Source organism: Mobula birostris, chromosome 14, assembly GCF_030028105.1.
Source record: "Mobula birostris isolate sMobBir1 chromosome 14, sMobBir1.hap1, whole genome shotgun sequence".
In the NCBI taxonomy this organism is placed as follows: domain Eukaryota; kingdom Metazoa; phylum Chordata; class Chondrichthyes; order Myliobatiformes; family Myliobatidae; genus Mobula; species Mobula birostris.
In genome coordinates, this window is record NC_092383.1 from 95110338 (window position 1) to 95130720 (window position 20383).

General features: G+C 40.3%; 1 protein-coding gene across 4 annotated transcripts in view; it reads left to right on the top strand.

Annotated features, from left to right (window-relative positions):
- Nucleotides 1-20167, top strand: part of LOC140209566 (complement component receptor 1-like protein) — a 63018-nt gene extending 42851 nt beyond the window's left edge. For all 4 annotated transcript variants that reach the window (XM_072277839.1, XM_072277838.1, XM_072277841.1 and 1 more), the window contains 5 exons: nucleotides 7859-7932; nucleotides 8626-8694; nucleotides 16030-16114; nucleotides 19041-19180; nucleotides 19385-20167. In XM_072277839.1, the coding sequence (XP_072133940.1) occupies nucleotides 7859-7932; nucleotides 8626-8694; nucleotides 16030-16114; nucleotides 19041-19152 (340 nt within the window). In that variant the 3' untranslated portion in view covers nucleotides 19153-19180; nucleotides 19385-20167. The remainder of the gene's footprint in view (nucleotides 1-7858; nucleotides 7933-8625; nucleotides 8695-16029; nucleotides 16115-19040; nucleotides 19181-19384) is intronic.
- Nucleotides 20168-20383: the final 216 nt, after the last annotated feature.

Below are 20383 nucleotides of genomic sequence, written 5' to 3' on the forward strand. Positions count from 1 at the left end.
CCTTACTCCATCTCCCACTGTTCTCTCTTCCCTTCCCTGACCCTGAACAATCATTCCTCAACAGAGGTCTCAACTCTGCTTTCATTCTTAATGAATGCCGAATTTGATGTGATATCAAACTCTTCTTATACCACCACTGTGCCTATTCGCTTTGCCAGGAGCTTGCTTTCCAGACTACAGACCTTCCCTATTATCTCCACATGTACCAATCCACATGGACCCCAGTCCAGAATCAGAATCAGCATATGTTGTGAAATTTGTTAACGTAGCGGAGGCAGTACCATGTAAAACATGATAATTTGGAGAAAAAGAAATAAGAAAATCAATTACTGTAAATATATATATATATATATATATACATACACACACACACACACACACACACACACACACACACACACACACAAACATATATATATATATAACATAAATTAAAATAGTGCAAAAATAGAAATAATTAAAAAAGTGGTGAAGTAGTGTTCATGGGTCCATTTAGGAATTGGATGGCAAAGGGGAAGAAGCTGTTCCTGAATTGCTGAGTGAGTGCCTTCATGTTTCTGTACCTCCTTCCTGATGGTAACAATGAAAAGACGGCATGTTCTGGGTGATGAGGGCCCTTAATAATGGACACAGCCTTTTTGAGGCATCGCTCCTTGAAGATGTCTTGGAGTCTTGGATACTAAGAAATCTAGTACCCAAGATGGAGCTGACTAATTTTACAACTTTCTGTAGCTTCTTTCGATCCTGTGGAGTAGGCACCACCCCCACACCAGACAGCGATGCAACCTGAAAGATGCTCTGCATGGTACATCTATAGGAGTTTTTGAGTGTTTTAGATGACAAACCAAATTTCCTCAAACTCCTAATGAGTTGCCACTGTCTGGCCTTATTTATAGCTGCTTTGATATGTTGGGACCAGGTTAGCTCCTCAGTGAGCTTGACACCCAGAAATTTGAAATTGCTCCCTCTTACCATCTCTAGATCTATTCTAACTTCCGAAGGAAGTTTGACTATTTAAGTTTTTCTCTACTCCCATCATTCATTTGTCATGTCCTTGCCAACCCTTGGCTGCCAGTGACTAGTGGTGTTCCGCAGGGGTCAGTGTTGGGACCACTTCATTTCACATTATATGTCAATAATTTGGATGATGCAATTGATGGTTTTGTGACCAAGTTTGTGGACAATTTCAAGGTAAGTGGAAGGGCAGGTAATGTTGAGGAATCTGGGAGTCAGCAGAAGTCCTAAAACCCTCACTAATTTTTATGGATGCACCGTAGAAAGCATTCTTCTAGGGTGCATCACAACCTGGTATGGAAGTTGACTGTGCCCAAGACCAGAAGAAGCTGCAGAAGATCATGAACACAGCCCAGCACATCACACAAACCAATCTTCCGTCCTTGGACTCACTTTACACCACACGCTGTCGGAGCAGTGCTCCCAGGATAATCAAGGACACGGCCCACCCAGCCAACACATTTTTTTGTCCCTCTTCCCTCCAGGAAAAGGCTCAGGAGCTTGAAGACTCGTATGGCCAGATTTGGGAACAGCTTCTTTACAACTGTGATAAAACTGCTGAACAGATCCTGACCCGGATCTGGTTCGTGCCCTCCAAATATCCGGACCTGCCTCTCGGTTTTTTTTTGCACTACCTTACTTTCCATTTTCTATTTATAATTTATAATTTAAATTTTTAATATTTTCTATTGATTTGTACTCCAGGGAGTGGGAAGCGCAGAATCAAATATCGCTGTGATGATTGTACGCTCTAGTATCAATTGTTTGGCGACAATAAAGTATAAAGTATAAATTTTTTTTTGCTCTAATTGTGTTATTTCTTGTAAAAAAATGTGTATAGTTTATGTTTATTTTATATTTTGTGAGTGCTACTTATTTGATGCATATGCTGCTGTTGCACAACTAAGCCTTTCATTGCATTTGTTTCATACACGTATATGACAATAAGCTCAACTTTGAGTTTGATTGCCCTAAGAAACTCCTACAGTGACATCCTGGGGCTGCAATTGTTGACCTTCAGTAACCAGGAGCCATCTTTCTCTGTGCACGGTATGTCTCCACCACTGGAATGTTTTCCTTCTGAAGTAATCATCTTCAGTTTTGCGGAGAGATACAGAAACCTGAAAGCACACACCACTAGGCTCATGGACAGCTTCTTTCCTATTGAACGGTCTGATAAGGTGATAAAGTGGGCTGTTGACCTCACAATCTATCTTGGCTGTGATCTTGCATCTTATTGTTTCCTGCATTGCACCCTATGGTTGTTCCACTTTATTCTACATTCAACTTGTTTTATCTCGTTCTACCTCAGTGCACTGCGTACTGATTTGAACTTAGGAATGTATGCAAGACAAGTTTTTTGCTGTACCTTGGTAGAAGTGATATTAATAAAACCAGGTTGCCAGGGCTTCTTGATGTCATACTTGTTGCTTTGAGTTGTCTGACAGTATTATAAAGTAAGAAGCACTTAGTTAGCCATCATCATCATTATGTGCTGTGTCATATGACATAGGTGATTATGGTTACCATGATTGTTCTTGGCAAATTTTTCTATAGAAGTGGTTTGCCAGTGCCTTCTTCTGGGCAGTGTCTACAAGGTGGGTGACCCCAGCCATTATCAGTACTTCTCAGAGATTGCCTGCCTGGCATCAGTGATAACCAGGTTTTGTGATATGCACCAACTGTTCACATGACATAGAACATAGAACATTACAGCACAGTACAGGCTGTTTGGCCCACAATGTTGTGCTGTCCTTTTAATCTACTCTAATATCAATATAACCCTTTCCTTCAACATAGCCCTCCATTTTCCAATCATCTATGTGACTATGTAAGAGTTTCTAAAAAGTCCTTAATGTATCTGCCTCTACCCCAAATTGACAGGTATTCCACACGCCTGCTAATTTCTGTAAAGAATTCTGTAAAGAAGACATCCAACCTATACTTTCCTCCAATCTCATTAAAATTATACCCTCTTTTCTACCCTGCGGAAAAGTCTCTGGCTATCTACTTGACCTACACCTCTTATCAACTTGTACACCTCTATCACGTCAACATTCATAAGGTTTCAATGAGATCCCTCCTCATCCTTCTGAATTCTAGCGAGTAATTCCAGAGCCATCAACGTTCCTCATATGATGACCCTTTCATTCCTGAAATCATCCTTGTGAACCTCCCCTGGATTCTCTTCAGTGCCAGCACATATTTTCTAAGGTGAGGGGCCCAAAACTGTTCATAATACTCAAGGTGAGGCCTCATCAGTGCCTCATAAAGACTCAGCATCACGTCCTTGCTTTTGTATTCTAGACCTCTTGAAATGAATGCTAATATGGCATTTGCCTTCCTCACCACCGACTCAACCTGCAAGTTAACCTTCAGGGTGTTCTACACAAGGACTCCCAAGTCCCTCTACGTCTCAGATTCCTGGATTTTCTCCCTGTTTAGAAAATAGTCTGCACATTTATTTCTACTACCAAAGTGCACGACCATGCATTTTCCAACATTGTATTTCATTTGCCACCTTCTTGCCCATTCTCTTAATTTGTCTAGGTCCTTCTGCATCCTACCTGTTTCCTCAACACTACCTGCCCCTCCACCAATCTTAATATCATCTGCAAACTTGGCGACAAAGCCATCTATTCCATCTGAATCATTTATATACAGCATAAAAAGAAGTGGTCCAAACACCGACCCCTGTGGAACACCACTAGTCACTGGCAGCCAAGCAGAAAAGGATCCTTTTATTCCTACTTGCTGCCTCCTATCAGTCAGCCAATGCTCTACACATAAAAGTTGCTGGTGAACGCAGCAGGCCAGGCAGCATCTATAGGAAGAGATACAGTCGACATTTCGGGCCGAGACCCTTTGTCAGGACTAACTGAAAGAAGAGATCGTAAGAGATTTGAAAGTAGGAGGGGGAGGGGGAGCCAATACTCTAACCACGTTAGTAACTTTCCTGTGATACCATGGGCTCTTAACTTGGTAAGCAGCCTCATGTGTGGCACCTTGTCAAAGGCCTTCTAAATGTTCAAATATACAACATCCACTACATCCCCTTTGTCTATCCCACTTGTAATCTCCTCAAAGAATTCCATCAGGTTTTTCAGGCAAGATTTTCCTTGAAAGGAAACCATGCTGACTTTGTACTATCTTGTCTTGTGTCACCAAGTACTCCAACACCTCATCCTTAACAATTGACTCTAACATCTTCCCAACCACTGAGGTCAGGCTAACTGGTCTATAATTTCCTTTCTGCTGCCTTCCTCCTTTCTTAAAGAGTGGAGTAACATTTGCAATTTTCTAGTCCCTGGCACCATGCCAGAGTCCAATGATTTTTGAAAGATCATTTCTAATGCCACCACAATCTCTAATGCTACCTCTGTCAGAACTCTAGTTCTGAACCTTAGGTGCAGTTCCTCTGGTGCTGGTGAATTATGTACCTTTATGACTTCCACCCACACTCAATCAGTTGGTATCTTCCCTTGCTGCAACAATGATACCCTCCTCGATTTGCAGTGCTACTCCCCAACCTCTTTTCTTTTCCTTCCTTTCTTCCTTGAAACATCTAAACCCTGGATATACGAGTAGCCATTCCTGTCCTTGTGACAGCCACATTATATTATTGTGAGCAGTTTTGGTCACCTACCTACAGGAAAGGTGTAAATAAGGTTGAAAGAGTATAGAGAAAATTTACAAGGATGTTGCTGGGTCCGGAGGACCTGAGACTTAAGGAAAAATTGAATAGGTTGGGACTTTATTCTTTGGAGCTCAGAAGATTGAGAAGAGATTTGATAGAGGTATACAAATTTATCAGGAGTGTAGATAAGGTAAATGTAAGCAGCTTTTCCCATTGAGGTTGGATGGGACTATAACAAGAAGTCATGGGTTAAGAGTGAAAGGTGAAAAGTTTAAGGGCAACACGAGGAGAATCTTCACTCAGAGGGTCATGAGAGTGTTGAATGAGCTGCCAGTGCAAGTGGTGCATGCAAACTCAATTTCAAAATTTAAGAGAATTTTGGATCGACGCATGGATGGTAGGGGTATGGAGGGCTATGGTCCTGGTGCAGGTCAGTGGCAGTAGGCTGTTTAAGTGGCTCAGCTGGGACCAGATGGGCCAAAGGGCCTGTTTCTGTGCTGTACTTTTCTATGACTCTGTGACAACATCAAGGTTCCATGTATTGACCCATGCTCTACATTCGTCATTCTTGTTCTTGCATTAAAATAGACACATTCAACCCATCCCACTGTCTGCAGTTTAGCTTTATCTTTCCTCACAGACTCTCTACTCACTGTATTTACCTGTACATCAAAAACCCTGTCCTCTGAACCTTTCGCTGGATTCCATCCTCCCACCAAACTAGTCTCAACACTCCTCAACATCTCAACCATAAGGAAATTGGTTCCTCAAATTCAGGGGCAAACCACCTTATGTCATACTCTCCAGAAGAGATTTCAGTGATCCACAGATCTGAAAGCCTGCTGCCTACACCAGTTCCTCAGTCACATATTAATCTATCAAATAAATCATCCTATTCTTGCCCTCACTTGCGGATGGCAGAGACAGCAGAGGTTACTACCCATGAGGTACTGCTTTTCAGCTTCCTTTCTGAACACAATTCCAAGAGGAAATATGTTCAGAAATCTAAAAAAGTGCAAAATAGATCCGAAGTCATGTTTTAAATCTATGAATCAAGAGCAAAAAGTAGAAAACAATCACAGGTTTCTCACCATAGCATGTGCTAGCTATGGCTGTCGAAGTGAGACATGCTGCAATGATAACATTTTTTATGATTCGTATGCACAAAATCTGATGCATTAAAAGGGACAAATAAACTTATGTTGGTAATAAAATGTCAAGTATCACGTCAGGGTCTTGAATCTCTTAGAACACAGGATTTCAATAAGATGACCATCATTTATCACTGAGCACCAAGAACTCTGCTAATGTTATCTGCAATGTCATGTCAACCACGTCATATCAAAAGACAGATGGAGGAGTGGGGGAAGGGGAACATGAGAAATGGCTTTCTTAAGTGTAATTATTTGATCTAATAACAAACTGAAAGCATTTCTTTTGCAAAGAAGATAATCAAAAAGAATCATTTATGACTCCTTCATTAGCCCAGTATACATCAACTTTTTCCAATTAATATTAAATACTTGGATGAAATGATTGAAAATTTCACCAAATTAAGACCAGAAGTCAAGAATCAATAGGTTGACATGGTATGCCTAATGTTCTGAGTTGCGAATATTTGAATGCAAGGACTACTGTAGGAAAGGCAGATAACCTTAGGGCATGGATCAGCACGTGGAATTATGACATTGTAACCATTAGTGAGACTTGGTTGCAGGAGAGGCAGCTCAGTATTCTGGGGTTCCACTGACTTAGAAGTGATAGAGTGGATTAAAGGGAAGAGGTAGCATTACCAGCAAGGAAAATGTCAAAACTCTTCTAGTAAGGCTTTATGGGTAGAACTGAGAAATAAGAAAGGTATGACCATGCTAATGAGATTATACTATATTACACCACCCAACAGCCTGCAGGATTTCATCATCATCATCATTATGTGCTGTGTTGTATGATGGTCATGGTCTCTTGGCAAGTTCGTCTATAGAAGTAGTTTGCCATTGCTTTCTTCTGGGAGAGGCTTTACAAAAGACAGGTGACCCAATCCATATTTAGAGATTGTCTGTCTGGTGTCAGTAGTCGCATAACCAGGATCTGCGATATGCACCAGCTGCTCATATGACCATCCACCATTTCCTCTCATGGCTTCACGTGACCCTGATTGCGGTGCTAAGCAGATGCTAGACCTTGCAGGCTAGCGGAGAGAAGGAGTGCTTTGCATCTCCTTTGGCAGAGTCGTATCTTCACCACGCAACCAAACTTATTGTAATTAGTAACTAATCTATAATACAGTGCCTCAGTATCAGATGTTATAGGTTCCTGATTAATTCAAAGTGAAGGTTGGAATAAATAACAAAAATTCTGTAGATGCTGGAAATCCAAAGTAGCATAACAAAATACTGGAGGAACTCAGCAGGTCGGGCAATATCTATGGAGAGGAATAGACAGTCTGTGTTTTGGCCCAAGCCCCTTCATCAGGATTGGAAAGGAAGTGGACAAAAGCCAAAGTAAGAAGGTGGGAGGATGGGAAGGAGTGCAAGCTGGCAGGTGATAGGTAACGCCAATTTTGACTTTTTGACTCTAGCACTTTGTGTGTGTTATGCAGTTTGGAATAATGGTCCAAGCTGCAGCAATACTTCAGGCAGCTGAGTAAAACAAGTTAGTCCCATGTCTGCAAGCCCACGAGTCTGTTGGAGGCTCAGAGTTGACCTGTCTTGGGTTGGAGAACTGTCTTCTCTGCATGTGTGTGAATAAGAAGGAGGAAAGGGGCTTGTTTTGCTGGTGTTCTGTTGGTGTTGTTATTTATGTTGTTCTGCCAAACATGGTGGACATGTTGTGTTGGTGACAGAATGTGTGGGTACACTTGCCCCCCCCCCACCCCCGCACATCCTTTGGTTGTGTTGGCTGTTGACACAAATGACATATTTCACTGTATGTTTAGATGTGCATGTGATAAATAAACAAATCTGAGTTTGTTAGTCTGTAAGGGGTCTCTCTTGGAATTATCCATGGTTTTGACTTGTTCTCTTCCCTCTCCAATATATTATTTTCCCTTGTATGGCCAATTGTAATGGTTTCAGGCATTGATCCATTACATTCAGTAGCTGTCTTTCAAGTGTGTACACTGAACATTTTTTTCATTTAATTGCTGGCTCATAATCTAACAACTGGAATTTTTATTTTACTTTAATATCTTGTTTTTCTTTGACTTAGATTCCTGATGGTGGGAAAGAACTACCGAGTATGTACTGCTACAGGTTGGGATGGTAAAGTCCCAGTGTGTAAAGGTAAATTAAGATTCTATCTTCATAGGACTCTGTAGTGTTCTATGGCTGAAGCAATCAAAGGGCATATTTAGATTGTTAGCACCATGTAATTGTTATGTTTTGTAACTCCAAAACTCATTTGGGTGGGATGTGCTGTTGTCAATGATGCTGCCTGACTTTATTGTCCAACCTGCAGTAGTGTGCAAGCTTTGTCACAACTGACAGTTGGTCTGGAACTCTAGTTTGCTCCTGTGCTGTCTTCTGACATCTCTGATAGCTTTGTGATGGTTGGACCTAGGTTTCCTGCGTAGCTCAGGGTCACTCAACTTGGATACCATAGTCTTGGACTTAGACAGTGGATCTCTTAGTTCATCCATGGTTTCCAGTTCAAGAACACCTGAGTTGACCACTTTTCCCAGTTCCCCACACGCATGCGGCTGAAGCCTGTAACAGCGTCGGCACGTTCATTTGGATTAGTCAATGCTCCTTGAGTACAGACGACTCCACTGATCTAAACTGCAATATGAACTGCATACTTAAAATCAATAACATTCTTGACAATTAAAATGGTTGAGGGAAAATATCCAAGTATGCAAGTTATAACTCGAAACTCAACTATATCATTTACTATATCATGACTTGCTTAACTTAATATTTAGAGGATCTGAATATTTACATTGTGTCAGTTGGTCATCTTTGCCTTTCTGTGTCTAGAAATAAAGTCAACACCAGTGAAGGTTGCTAAGTTTGCAGAGCCTAGGCTGAAGCTCTCCCAAGTTGAAGGTACTGTGCATAAGATATTAATTTCCTTTTGATAGGTTTCCAGTTGCGTCAGTTGACTCACAGTATCTGATGACCTAAAATAAAATAGATTGTAATTAATATACTTAAGAATGTTGCCAGAGTTCTGACCAGCTTATGTAGTGATAATGGCAGAACTTTCTTGACAGTCACTAGAATGAGAGCTGTAGTCACCTCTCCATGACTCATTTTCTCTTGTGCTTCTATGTCACGACTCAGAACGGTGCCTGACTTCTTTCATTAGCTTGACTGGCTGGAATTTCTGGTTCTTTGGCTATGGTGTCAGACATCCTTCATGTGTAGATAAAGTAAGAAGAAAAGGATATGGGAATACAGGTCCGCAATTCATTGAAAGTGATGTCTTCATAAATCAAAAGAATTGAGTACAAGAGATGAGATGTTATGTTGAAGTTGTATAAGATGTTGGTGAGGCCTAATTTGGAATATTGTATGCAGTTTTGTTCACTGACCTACAGGAAAAATAAAAATAATGTACAGAGAAAATTTACAAGGATGTTGCCTGGATTGGAGGACCTAAGTTATAAGGAAAGATTGAATAGGTTAGGACATTATTCCTTGGGGAGATTTGATGTAGGTATACAAAATTATGAGGGGCATAAATAGGATAGATGCGAGCAGGCATTTTCCACTGAGGTTGGGTGGGACTACAACTTGAGGTCATAGGTTAAGAGTTAAAAGGTGAAAAAGTTTAAGGGGGACATGAAAGGAAACTTTGCATTCAGACGGTCATGAAAGTGTGGAATGAGCTGCCAGCACAAGTGGTGTATGAGCATGATTTCAATGTTTAAGAGAGTGTGGATAGATACATGGATGGTAGGAGTATGGAGGACTGTGGTCTTGATACAGGTTGATAGGAGTGGGCAGTATAAATGGTTTACCATGGACTAGATAAGACCATAAGATACAGGAGCAGAATTAGGCCATTGTGTCTGCTCTGTCATTTCTTCATGGCTGATCCATTTCCTCCCCCCCCCCCCCCCCAATATCCCTTCGTGCCCTGACCAGACAACAATCTATCAGCCTCTGCCTTAAATACACATAAAGACTTGGCCTACACGGCTGCCTGTCCAAAGAATTCCACAGATTCACCACTCCCTGGCTGAAGAAATTCTTCGTCATCTCTGTTGTAAAAGGACACCCCTCTATTCTGAGGCTGTGTACTCTGCTCTTAGAATCTCCCACTATAGGAAACATCCTCTCCACATCCACGGCTTCAAGGCCTTTCAACATTCGATAGGTTTCATTTAGGTCACCCCTCATTCTTCTGAAGAGCATCTAGGCCCAGATCCATCAAATGCTCTTCATATGACAAGCCATTAAATCCTGGAAACATTTTCCTGAGCCTCCTTTGAACCCTGTTCAGTTTCAGCACATCTTTCTAAGATAAGGGATGCAAAATTGCTCACAGTACTCCAAGTGGGCCCTCACCAGTGCTTTATAAAGTCTAAACTTTACATCCTTGCTTTGATATTGCAGTTCTCTTCAAATGAATGCTAACATCACATTTGCCTTCCTCACCACAGACTCGATCTGCACATTAAGCTTTAGGGAATCCTGCACAAGGATTCCCAAGTCCCTTTGCACCTCAGTTTTTGTATTTTCTCTCCATTTAGAAAATAGTCAACCCTTTTATTTCTTTTACCGAAGTGCATGACCATAAACTTCCCAGCACTGTACTCCATCTGTCACTTCTTTGCCCATTCTCCTGATCTGTCTGAGTCCATCTGTACCCTCTCTAGTTCCTCAAAACTACCTGCCCATCCAGTTATCTTCATATCATCTGCAAACATTGCAACAAAGCCATCAATTTCATCATCCAAATCATTAACATGTAATGTAAAAACAATCAGTTATAACACAGACTTCTGTAGAACACCACTAGTCACCAACAACCAACCAGAAAATGTGCCCTTTATTCTCACTCTTTGTCTATTGCTAATCTGCCATTGCTTTATCCATGCTAGAATCTTTCCTATAATACCATGGGGGTCATAGCTTGTTAAGCAGTCTCATGTGTGGCACCTTGTCAAAGGCCTTCTGAAAATGCAAATACACACCATCACTGATTCTCCTTTGTCTATTCTGCTTGTTATTTTTTCAAAGAATTCCAACAGATTTGTGAGGTAAGATATTCCCTTGAGAAAACCATGCACACTTTGTTATTGTGTGCCTCCACGTTCCCTGAGACTTCATCCTTAACAATCGACTGCATCATCTTCCCAACACTGAGGTCAGACTTCCTTTCTTCTGTCTCTCTCCTTTCTTGAAGAATGGGTTGACATTTCAGAACCTTGGGGTGTACACCATCTTGTCCAGGTGACTTATCTACCTTCAGACCTTTCAGTTTCCCAAGAATATTCTCTAGTAATAGTAACTTCACACACTTCATGACTCCTGATATCTAGACTCCTGATACCATTTTGCTAGTGTCTTCCACAGTGAAGGCAGAAACAAGATTCTTACTTAGATCATCCGCCATTCCCTTGTCCCCCATTACTACCTCTGCAGCATTATTTTACAGTGGTCCCATATCCACTCTTGCCTCTCTTTTACGCTTTATGTATCTAAAGAAACTTTTGATATCGTCTTTAATATTTCTGGCTACCTTACTTTTGAATTCCATCTTTACCTTCTTAATTACTTTTATTTAGTTGCTTTCTATTGCTTTTTAAAAGCCTTCCAGTCTAACATTTTTGCTCTAATATATGCCCCCTCTTTGGCTTTTTTGTTAGCCACAGTTATGTCACCTTGCCTTTCGAATATTTCTTCCTCTTTGGGATGTATATATCTTGTGCCTTCCTAATTGCTTCCAGAAATTCCAGCCGTTGCTGCTCTGCCATCATCCTTGTCAGTGTTCTTTCCCAATCTTTTCTGGCTAACTCTTCTTTATGCCTCTTTAATTACCTTTACTCCACTGAAATACTGATATATCTGATCTTAGCTTCTCCTTCTCAAATTTCAGGGTGAATTCTATCATATTATGATCACCTTCCCCTCAGGGTTCTTTTACCTTAAGCTCCCTAATCAATTCCATCTCATCGCACAACACCCAATCCAGAATAGCTGATCCCATAGTGGGCTCAACCACAAGCTGCTCTAAAAAGTCATCTCCTAGGCATTCCAGAAACTCTCCCTCTTGGAATCTAGCACCAAACTGATCTTTCCAATCTACCTGCATATTGAAATCCCCCATGACTATTGTGACATTTCTCTTTCAGCATTCATTTTCTCTGACCTGTTGTAATTTATAGATCACATCCTTACTACTGTTTGGGGGTTTGTATACAACCCCCATTAGAGTGTTTTTGCCTTTGCAGTTCCTTAGCTCTATCCACAATGATTCAACATGTTCCGACCTTATGTTACCTCTTTCTAATGATGTGATTAAATTTTTTACCAACGAAGCATCACTGCCCCCTCTGCCTTCCTGCCTGTCCTTTTGAAACAATGTGTATCGTTGGACATTAAACTCCCAGCTATAATCTTCTTTTAGTCATGATTCAGTGATGTCTACAAGATGGGCCAAAGGGCCTGTTTCTGTGCTGAACTTTTACTCTATGAGTCTTAACTGCACAATCACAGCCCTGTGGAAAGGCTAATTTGGTGCCCCATTAAGGTTGCAATTGTTAAAGACTGGGGTAACGTCTTACATTCTCCAACATGCAGGAACTACTTTGAAATCCATTGAAGTTTTGAAGCTGACAGCCACTCTATCCACTCATCTCATTGCTTCCTCTTTCGGGGATCACTCCTGTAGATTAACCACCTTTCAGCCTCATTAATATCTGTACCACTCTCTTTATTGCCTGATACTAATTTTCTTTAATTTCACCCTTCCTTTGGGCTCTTGGTTCCTTACCATTACTTTTAAGTTATCTGCACCATTTTCCATGAGAGCAGAACCAAAGTATCTGTTTATTTGTTTTATTCCCCATATTTTTTTTTCTAATTTCTGACTGTAAAGGGCCCACACTTCACTATTTTCTTTTTCCATGCCTTTAGAAACTTCTACTGTCTACTTCTATTTTCTTTCCTGTGCTTTATAAGCTTTTTTTTTTGTTCTCTCAATCAATGACTAATAAAGGACCAATCAGTCAATTGGTCCTTTATTGCTGAATTCTAAACTGCTCCTGATTTTCAAGCTTGTTACTTTTTCTGGCAACTTTACATGACACCTCTGTGCATCAGATGTTGTGTTTAATATCACAGTTAGGTTGCTTTTCCATTTGTAAGTACTGTGTAACTAGTATGTAATGGTGTGGCCACCTGGTTAATACTTTTACTTCAACATTGTTACTTCCTAACTTCATCCTTCTATCCGACAAAGGCCTATCTTAATGGTAACCACAGACTGTCCATAATTTAAACGTTGGCTGTATAGTTTAGCTGTTGGTTTGTACCATGTCAAGTTGTATAAGACATTGAAGTTGTATAAGACGTTGGTGGGGCCTAATTTGGAGCAGTGTGTGCCGTTTTGTTCACCTACCACAGGAAAAATGTAAATAAGGTTGAAAGAGTACAAAGAATATCGACATGGATGTTGCCAGGTCTGGAGGACCTGTGTCATAAGGAAAGATTGAATAGGCTATGACTTTATTCCTTGCAACGTAGAAGATTGAGAGGAAATTATTCAGAGGTATACAAAATTATAATGGGTATAGATAGGGTAAATCCAAGCAGTCTTTTTCCATTGAGGGTGGCTAGGACTACAACCAGAGGTCATAGGTTAAGGGGGAAAGTGAACATTTTAAGGGGACTATGAGGGAGAACAACTTCTCTCAGAAGGTTGTGAGAGTGTGGGACAAGCTGCCAGCACAAGTGGTGCACGCGAGCTAGATTTCTATGTTGAAGAGAAGTTTGGATAGGTACATGGATAGCAGAGGTAGGAAGGGCTGTAATGCTGGTGCAAATCAATGGGAGTAGGCAGTTTAAATGGCATGGCATGGGCTAGATGGGCCGCAGGGTCTGTTTCTGTGCTGTACTTGTCTATGACTCTATGATTGTAATTTAATCTTTGTTTTATTCATTCGTACAGCTCAAAAGAAGTCAGGCCTTGGTGAGGACAAGGATATTGCAAGTTTTTCATTATACTTATGAGCTATTTACTTAGGGGATGTACAGTTTGCAAGTGTGTATGATTACGTTAGTGAGTTGTAATGTTGATAATTATATAGACTTATCAGTATTTTAATGAAATTAGCTTACACTATGCAACAACCTAGGTCATGAGATCCTTGTTTATTTAAATACATTTGCTGTTGTCTTCTCCCCTTCTGATAGAGAATTAAATTTCGATCTTCAGATATGTAAACTCTTGTAAAATTAGAATTTTACATATTGATAAAAGATGTACATAAATATTGAAATATAATTTGTTTCATGGGAGAAATTGTAGCTTTCAGATTTGGTTTTGATATCTTGGCTGTGACATCAATTGCAAATTGAGGCTGTCATTAGCAGTTTTCTAAACTTTGTGATTGTTTTACATTGGAGAAATTATTATAGCTTTGCTTAATATATGGAAAGTGAGAATTCAACTCTGATGTTCACATCTTGTCCTTACTAGGAAGCACCTGGTGAGAAGCAGAATATGTAACACATTTACTTCAGTTACTCCAGCTGCTTTTGAGCCTTCTGTGGATATAATTCAGAAATCTAAATCTTGTGCAGTGTTTGCAATCTCATTCATGTTCCTGTGAGAATATTGTGGCAGTCCGGGCACAGAGTACGGAATTAGTTCAATTCAAGTTTAATGCACATGAATACAGCCAAACGAAACAGTGTTCCTCTGGGGCCAAGGTGCAAAACACTTACCAGGAGCACACAGCATATATAGTTACAATAGGAGAAAAACATACAGATACAAAAATTTAAAAAAAAGGCATCCGTTAGTCTTGCGAGACCATGGATCTGTGTCTGGAAAGTCTTCACTCTCCAGGGCACAGGCCTGGGCAAGGTTGTATGGAAGACCAGCAGTTGCCCATGCTGCAAGCCTCCCCTCTCCACGACACCAATGTTGTCTAAGGGAAGGGCATTAGGACCCATACAGCTTGGCACCAGTGTTGTTGCAGAGCAATGTGTGATTAAGTGCCTTGCTCAAGGACACAACACGTTGCCTCGGCTGGGGCTAATAATATATAAAAAAAGTAACGTAGCCCAAGTCCCTGAGTATTATGGCCTGTAGATCAATGGTGCATAAATGTTGTCCTGGAGCCATGTTTCTGTAAGAACAAGCCTGCAGCATTTCCTCATCTCGCGCAAGTGGAGCCGGAGATGAACTCAATCCAGCTTGTCTTCCTCCAAGTGAGCACTTGAGAGCAGCATCAACAGGAAAGGACAACCCAAACCAGCATGGAATCCAGCGGCACTCAGCCAACTCCGGCGTTTTATTCCTTGGCGCCAGTAACAGGTGACCCCGAGGCATAAGGGCCTGGTCCACGCACCAACTGACGACGTGCAGCTCCTCCGCCTTTGGACTCGCCAATGAACCAGTGAATCGGATTTGCAGTACTCTACATTACTAATGTGCAACAGGGTCTTGCGATCACGAGAACATCCAAGATAATCATTTATTGGATTGTGTACCCCCTCTGATACCTTTTACCCTGGGTGGCTGAAGCAGGCTGCAACACGGTCCAGCTCCACCACTATGGAGCAGCTCATGGATGGGGTAGGCCTGCAGTACTTGCTGTTCTTAACATCTAGCAGTGTCTTGCAACTGTAAAAAAACCTGTAAAGAATGACCAATTACACTTTGTCCCTTCAGCCGTTTGGTTCTTGAATTACACCTCTGTGTCCGAGTGTGCCATCATCCTGCAAGGAACTAGTCGCAGGAGCTCCCTCTCATTGATTTTATTTTGTTATAAAATCAAAGTCAAGTTTATTATCAGATGTGTGTACAGGTGCAATGAAAAACTCACTTGCAGCACCATCTCAGGCACAGAGCGTCAGGTAAACAGTGTTCACAAGAACAGTTAAACATAAATTATACACAACTTTTGCAAGAAAAACACAATTACATCAACAAAAAGAAATCAATTTTAGTGCAGCAAAGTTATCAAAGTGGCCATAATTTTGCCAAACTTTAGTGATTACATTTCTGCTGGTTGGTTCAAGAACCCAAGTGGTTGAAAGCACGTAGTTATAAACCACATTTTACAGTGCAACTTAAGGGCAGCAACAGCTCGAGTTTAGATAAATAGATCATTATTGGCTCAGTCATTGTTAGCATTTTTTTCTCCATACTGCCTATTTTTTATAGGAGTTAGTCATGTTTAACCATGTGTGTTGTTTCAGAAACTGCTGGCATTGTCATCGTCTGCATTATAGTCTTCTGCTTTGCTGTTGGTATTATTGCTGGATTATTCCAGTATAAGAAAAGGTGAGATGCTTTCATTATCTCATCTTTTTCTATCTTCAGGAAAATATTAAAACTTCCTGCTTGTGTATTTTTATTATTTGCTTTGCTGCATGTTTCCTTTATATCTTACCTTTATTTTGAGCTTCACTTCATTTATCAAGAATCTTTCACAGTAAACCGTTAAGGGAATCTCATTTTAAAACATTGATAAGAGTTGACAAGGTGTGGCACGGTAATGAGATTAACTGTAACATTATTACACCACCAGTGACCTGGGTTCAATTCCTGCTGCTGTCTGTAAGAAGTTTTGGGTGCTCCGGTTTCTTCCCAGGTTGCAAAGACATACATTAGTAGGTTAATTGGTCACATGGATGTAATTGGGTGCTGCAGGCTCAATACTTATTGATTTATTGCAATACAGCGGGGAGTAGGCCATTCCGGCCCTTCAAGCCCCACCGCCTCACTGACCTCCGATTTAACCCTAGCCTACCCACGGAACAATTTACAATGACTAATTTACCTGCCACCCAGTATGTCTTTGGACTGTGGGAGGAAACCAGAGCACCCGGAAGAAACCCACACAGTCACGGGAGAGTGTACAGACTCCTATGGATAGTGGCAGGAGTTGATGCTGTAAAGTGTTGTGCTAACCTCTATGCTACCGTGCCACCCTTGGCAGGAAGGTGTTGTAACTGTGCTGTACCTCTCTAAAAGAAGATAAATGGATCGCTGCATTCATGAAAATGTGAAACAAATATAAAAACATATAAAATATGAGGAAAGGTTGAGCGAGCTGAGGCTTTTTTCTTTGCAGTGATAGAAGTTGAGAAATGACTTGATACAGTGCCCAGTCTTCTCTGACTTCTGGTACGGCTGCAGTAAACAAAAGGATGAGCAATACTTTCCTAAAACTAATTGAAGATAAAACTGAAATACTTTTATTTGGTACCAAAGCCAAAAGAGATAAACTTCTTGGTAAACTTGGGAACTTGGCTCCCCTTGTAAAATCAGAAGGAACAAACCTGTGTGATAGCAACACATATAAAAGTTGCTGGTGGAATGCAGCAGGCCAGGCAACATCTCTAGGAAGAGGTACAGTCGATGTTTCGGGCCGAGACTCTTTGTCAGGACTAACTAAGAGAAAAGCTAGTAAGAGATTTGAGAGGGGGAGGGGGAGATCCAAAATGATAGGAGAAGACAGGAGGGGGAGGGATGGAGCCAAGAGCTGGACAGTTGATTGGCAAAAGGGATATGAGAGGATCATGGGACAGGAGGCCTAGGGAGAAAGAAAGGAGGAGGGGGAACCCAGAGGATGGGCAAGGTGTATAGTGAGAGGGATAGAGGGAGAAAAAGGAGATAGAGAAAAAGAATATGTGTATATAAATAAACCTGTGTGATATCCTTGATTCAGATTCGAATTTAAATCCCATCTAAAGGAAGTGACCAAAGTAGTATTTCTACACTTAAGAAATATATGAAGGGTTCTCCAGTTTCTGTCATGTAATAATTCTGAAAAACTAATTCAGGTCTTTATATTGCATGGTCTAGAATCACTGGTCTTCCAAAGCAATCTATTGACAAACTTCATCTCATTAGAATGCTGCTGTTAGACTTCTAACTAAAATCAGGATGAGGGAACATACTATGTATTGGCTTCCTCTATCTTTTAGAATTGATTTTAAAGTTCTTACTCATTTTTAAGGCTCTCAGTGGTTCCTGGACTGGAATACATCACAGAATCACTTTCGTTGTATAAACCTGCTCAAGCTCTCAGGTCTTCTTCTGCTGGTCTCTTAAATTTAAACAATCTGCTTCAAAAGATAATTGTCAGGTCAGGGTTTTTGAACTGCGCTCCTAAACTGTGGAATTCAGTACCTAAAACTATAAGGGATGCAAGCTCAGTCGACACTTTAAAACACTAGCTCAAAACTTATTTATTTATCCTTGATTTTAATTAGCATCTTTTTGTCTTTTATTTTTATTTTTATTTTTTGTTTTATTTTCATGTTTGTACTTTCATCTCATTGTAAAGCACCTTGAATGACAATGGCTGTACGAAAGGTGCTCTATGAGGAGTTCTTATTATTAGATTTTTAGATTTAGAGATACAGCATGGTGACAGGCCTTTCCCAATGAGCCTTCGCCACCCAATTAGACCAAAGTGATTAACTAACCTACTAACCTGCACATCGTTGGAATATGGGAGGAAACCAGAGGACCCAGAGGAAACCTATGCAGTCACATAGAAACTCCTTGCATATGGTGGCTGGAATTGAACCCAGGTCACTGGCATTATGCTCACTGCTACCCTAATGTGCTGTGATAATAAACCTGATTCTGATTCAGACATGCAGCAGACTGTGAAAAAGTAAAATGGAGCAACATGTAGTTGTGCAATCTGAAGTAGTGCAAAAAGAAATGTCAAAGTGTTAATCGTGGGGTGACTGACAAATTGAATCAATTCCATTTATCAGTTCTGGTACAAAATGCTCGAGGAACTTAGCAGGCCAGGCAGCATCAATATTTTGGGCCAAGACTCTAATATCCTGATGAAGGATCTCAGTCAGAGTCATGGACTGTTTATTTTCCTCTATAGATGCTGCCTGATCTGCTGAGTTCCTCCAGCATTTTGTGTGTGTGTTGCTCTGGAATTCCAGCTTCTGCAGGATCCCCTGTGTTTCTCAGTTCTTGTCTTCCTTTTCACTCATTCCAAACTATGAACAACAAATAGAAAAGTTACCGGTATCTATCAGCTTTCTGTGGCTTCCTCATCCATACTGCATTCGTTTTCACCTTCAGTAAATCTGACATTTAACGTTAGCTTATTACTGATCCATTAATTTTCTTGCCAAAGTGGCTTTGTTTGTTTGTTCTGTAACTCTTTTACTGTTTTACAAATTTTTTTCATGAGTTGCTGTGTTGTTATTGAATTTGCACTTGTATTTAGGTGCTGGCTGTCCAGACTGCGTAAAACCCACAAGAAAATTCGCATTAAACCTCAGCCCAGTCAAAGCAAAGGGGAGGCCCATTTTGATGAATACTCTGATCATCCAACTTGATCTTAATGAAAGAATTCCTCTGATAAAGGTAAACATTTGGTGACATATATGTACTATGATAATAAACTTTACTTTGAACTTTGAACATTCAATATAAATTCTAGTTTTTAAGCAACAAATGATTTGCCTGCCATATTTCTTAAGGATGCAGTTATTCTAGTCTGTATTCAATGTGTATTAAGTATCTACGATTTATTTTATTTTACAATTGTCATTTTTTTTTGCCCCATAGGTCAAAATCCTGTAGTGCAAACTGCTGGCAACATTCTAATTCGTTAATGTCATCTCCATGGAAATTAACTCAAACACTTTCCTTACAGTGTGTTGTGAAACACACATTGGGTTGAGAGTTGGAGTTGTTTAGAGGTTTCAGGTTTAATATGTTTAAAAAGGCAGATGGACAGTATTTTTTTTAGATGAACAGTATTTGGTCACAGTTGTGTTTGCAAGGGTGTTAGTCAGGTCCCAAGTGAACTGTTAGTACTGATTGGTGGTCCGATGAGGTTTACTTTCAAGGACTTGCATAATCTGTTTCAGCGTGATTCTGTGTTCTCTTTCAATTTCCAATGAATATGTTCAGTACCGAATGTTGAAGCTTAAAATGACCAACTCACTTGTTAACATCCCACTATTTTCTTGTGGTATGGTTCACCTAAAGTTAGACTGTTCTATAACCTCCGTTTAGGTCTCACTGTTCCAACATGACATCTAAGTGTTTAGCCTGTGCTTCTTACATTATCGTACTGTATTGAGTCAAGTTTGGAATGAGACCTTTGGACCTATTTACCAATGGACAGTTTGACAATGAGATCATCTATAGCATAAACAGCTTTTTCACTGAGAAGATAATTGATTATAAATTTATACACATAACATCTGATTTTTAGTGTCATCGGAACTGTTTGGTGTTAATTTCTGATCTTGCGTTACTGTTCAGTGTTTGGGTACCAACCAGATTTGATTAAATTTTGTATGAAATGTTGTTGTTTTTGAAATCTGAGAAAGATCTACTTATTTGAATGTTTTGTCTCAAATATTTCTGGTAGTAAACATTATAAAAGAATAGGAGTCTCCTGGATCAAAAAATTTAAAGTTATATTCCATTCACCAATGTTCACTGCACAGTTATCGAGTCACTTTCGATAATACAATTTCGGAAGCCATTTATTTACAGGGTTGTAAAGCACACTGCCTGGTGTGTAATTTATTACAATCTAGGAAGAACACAGTA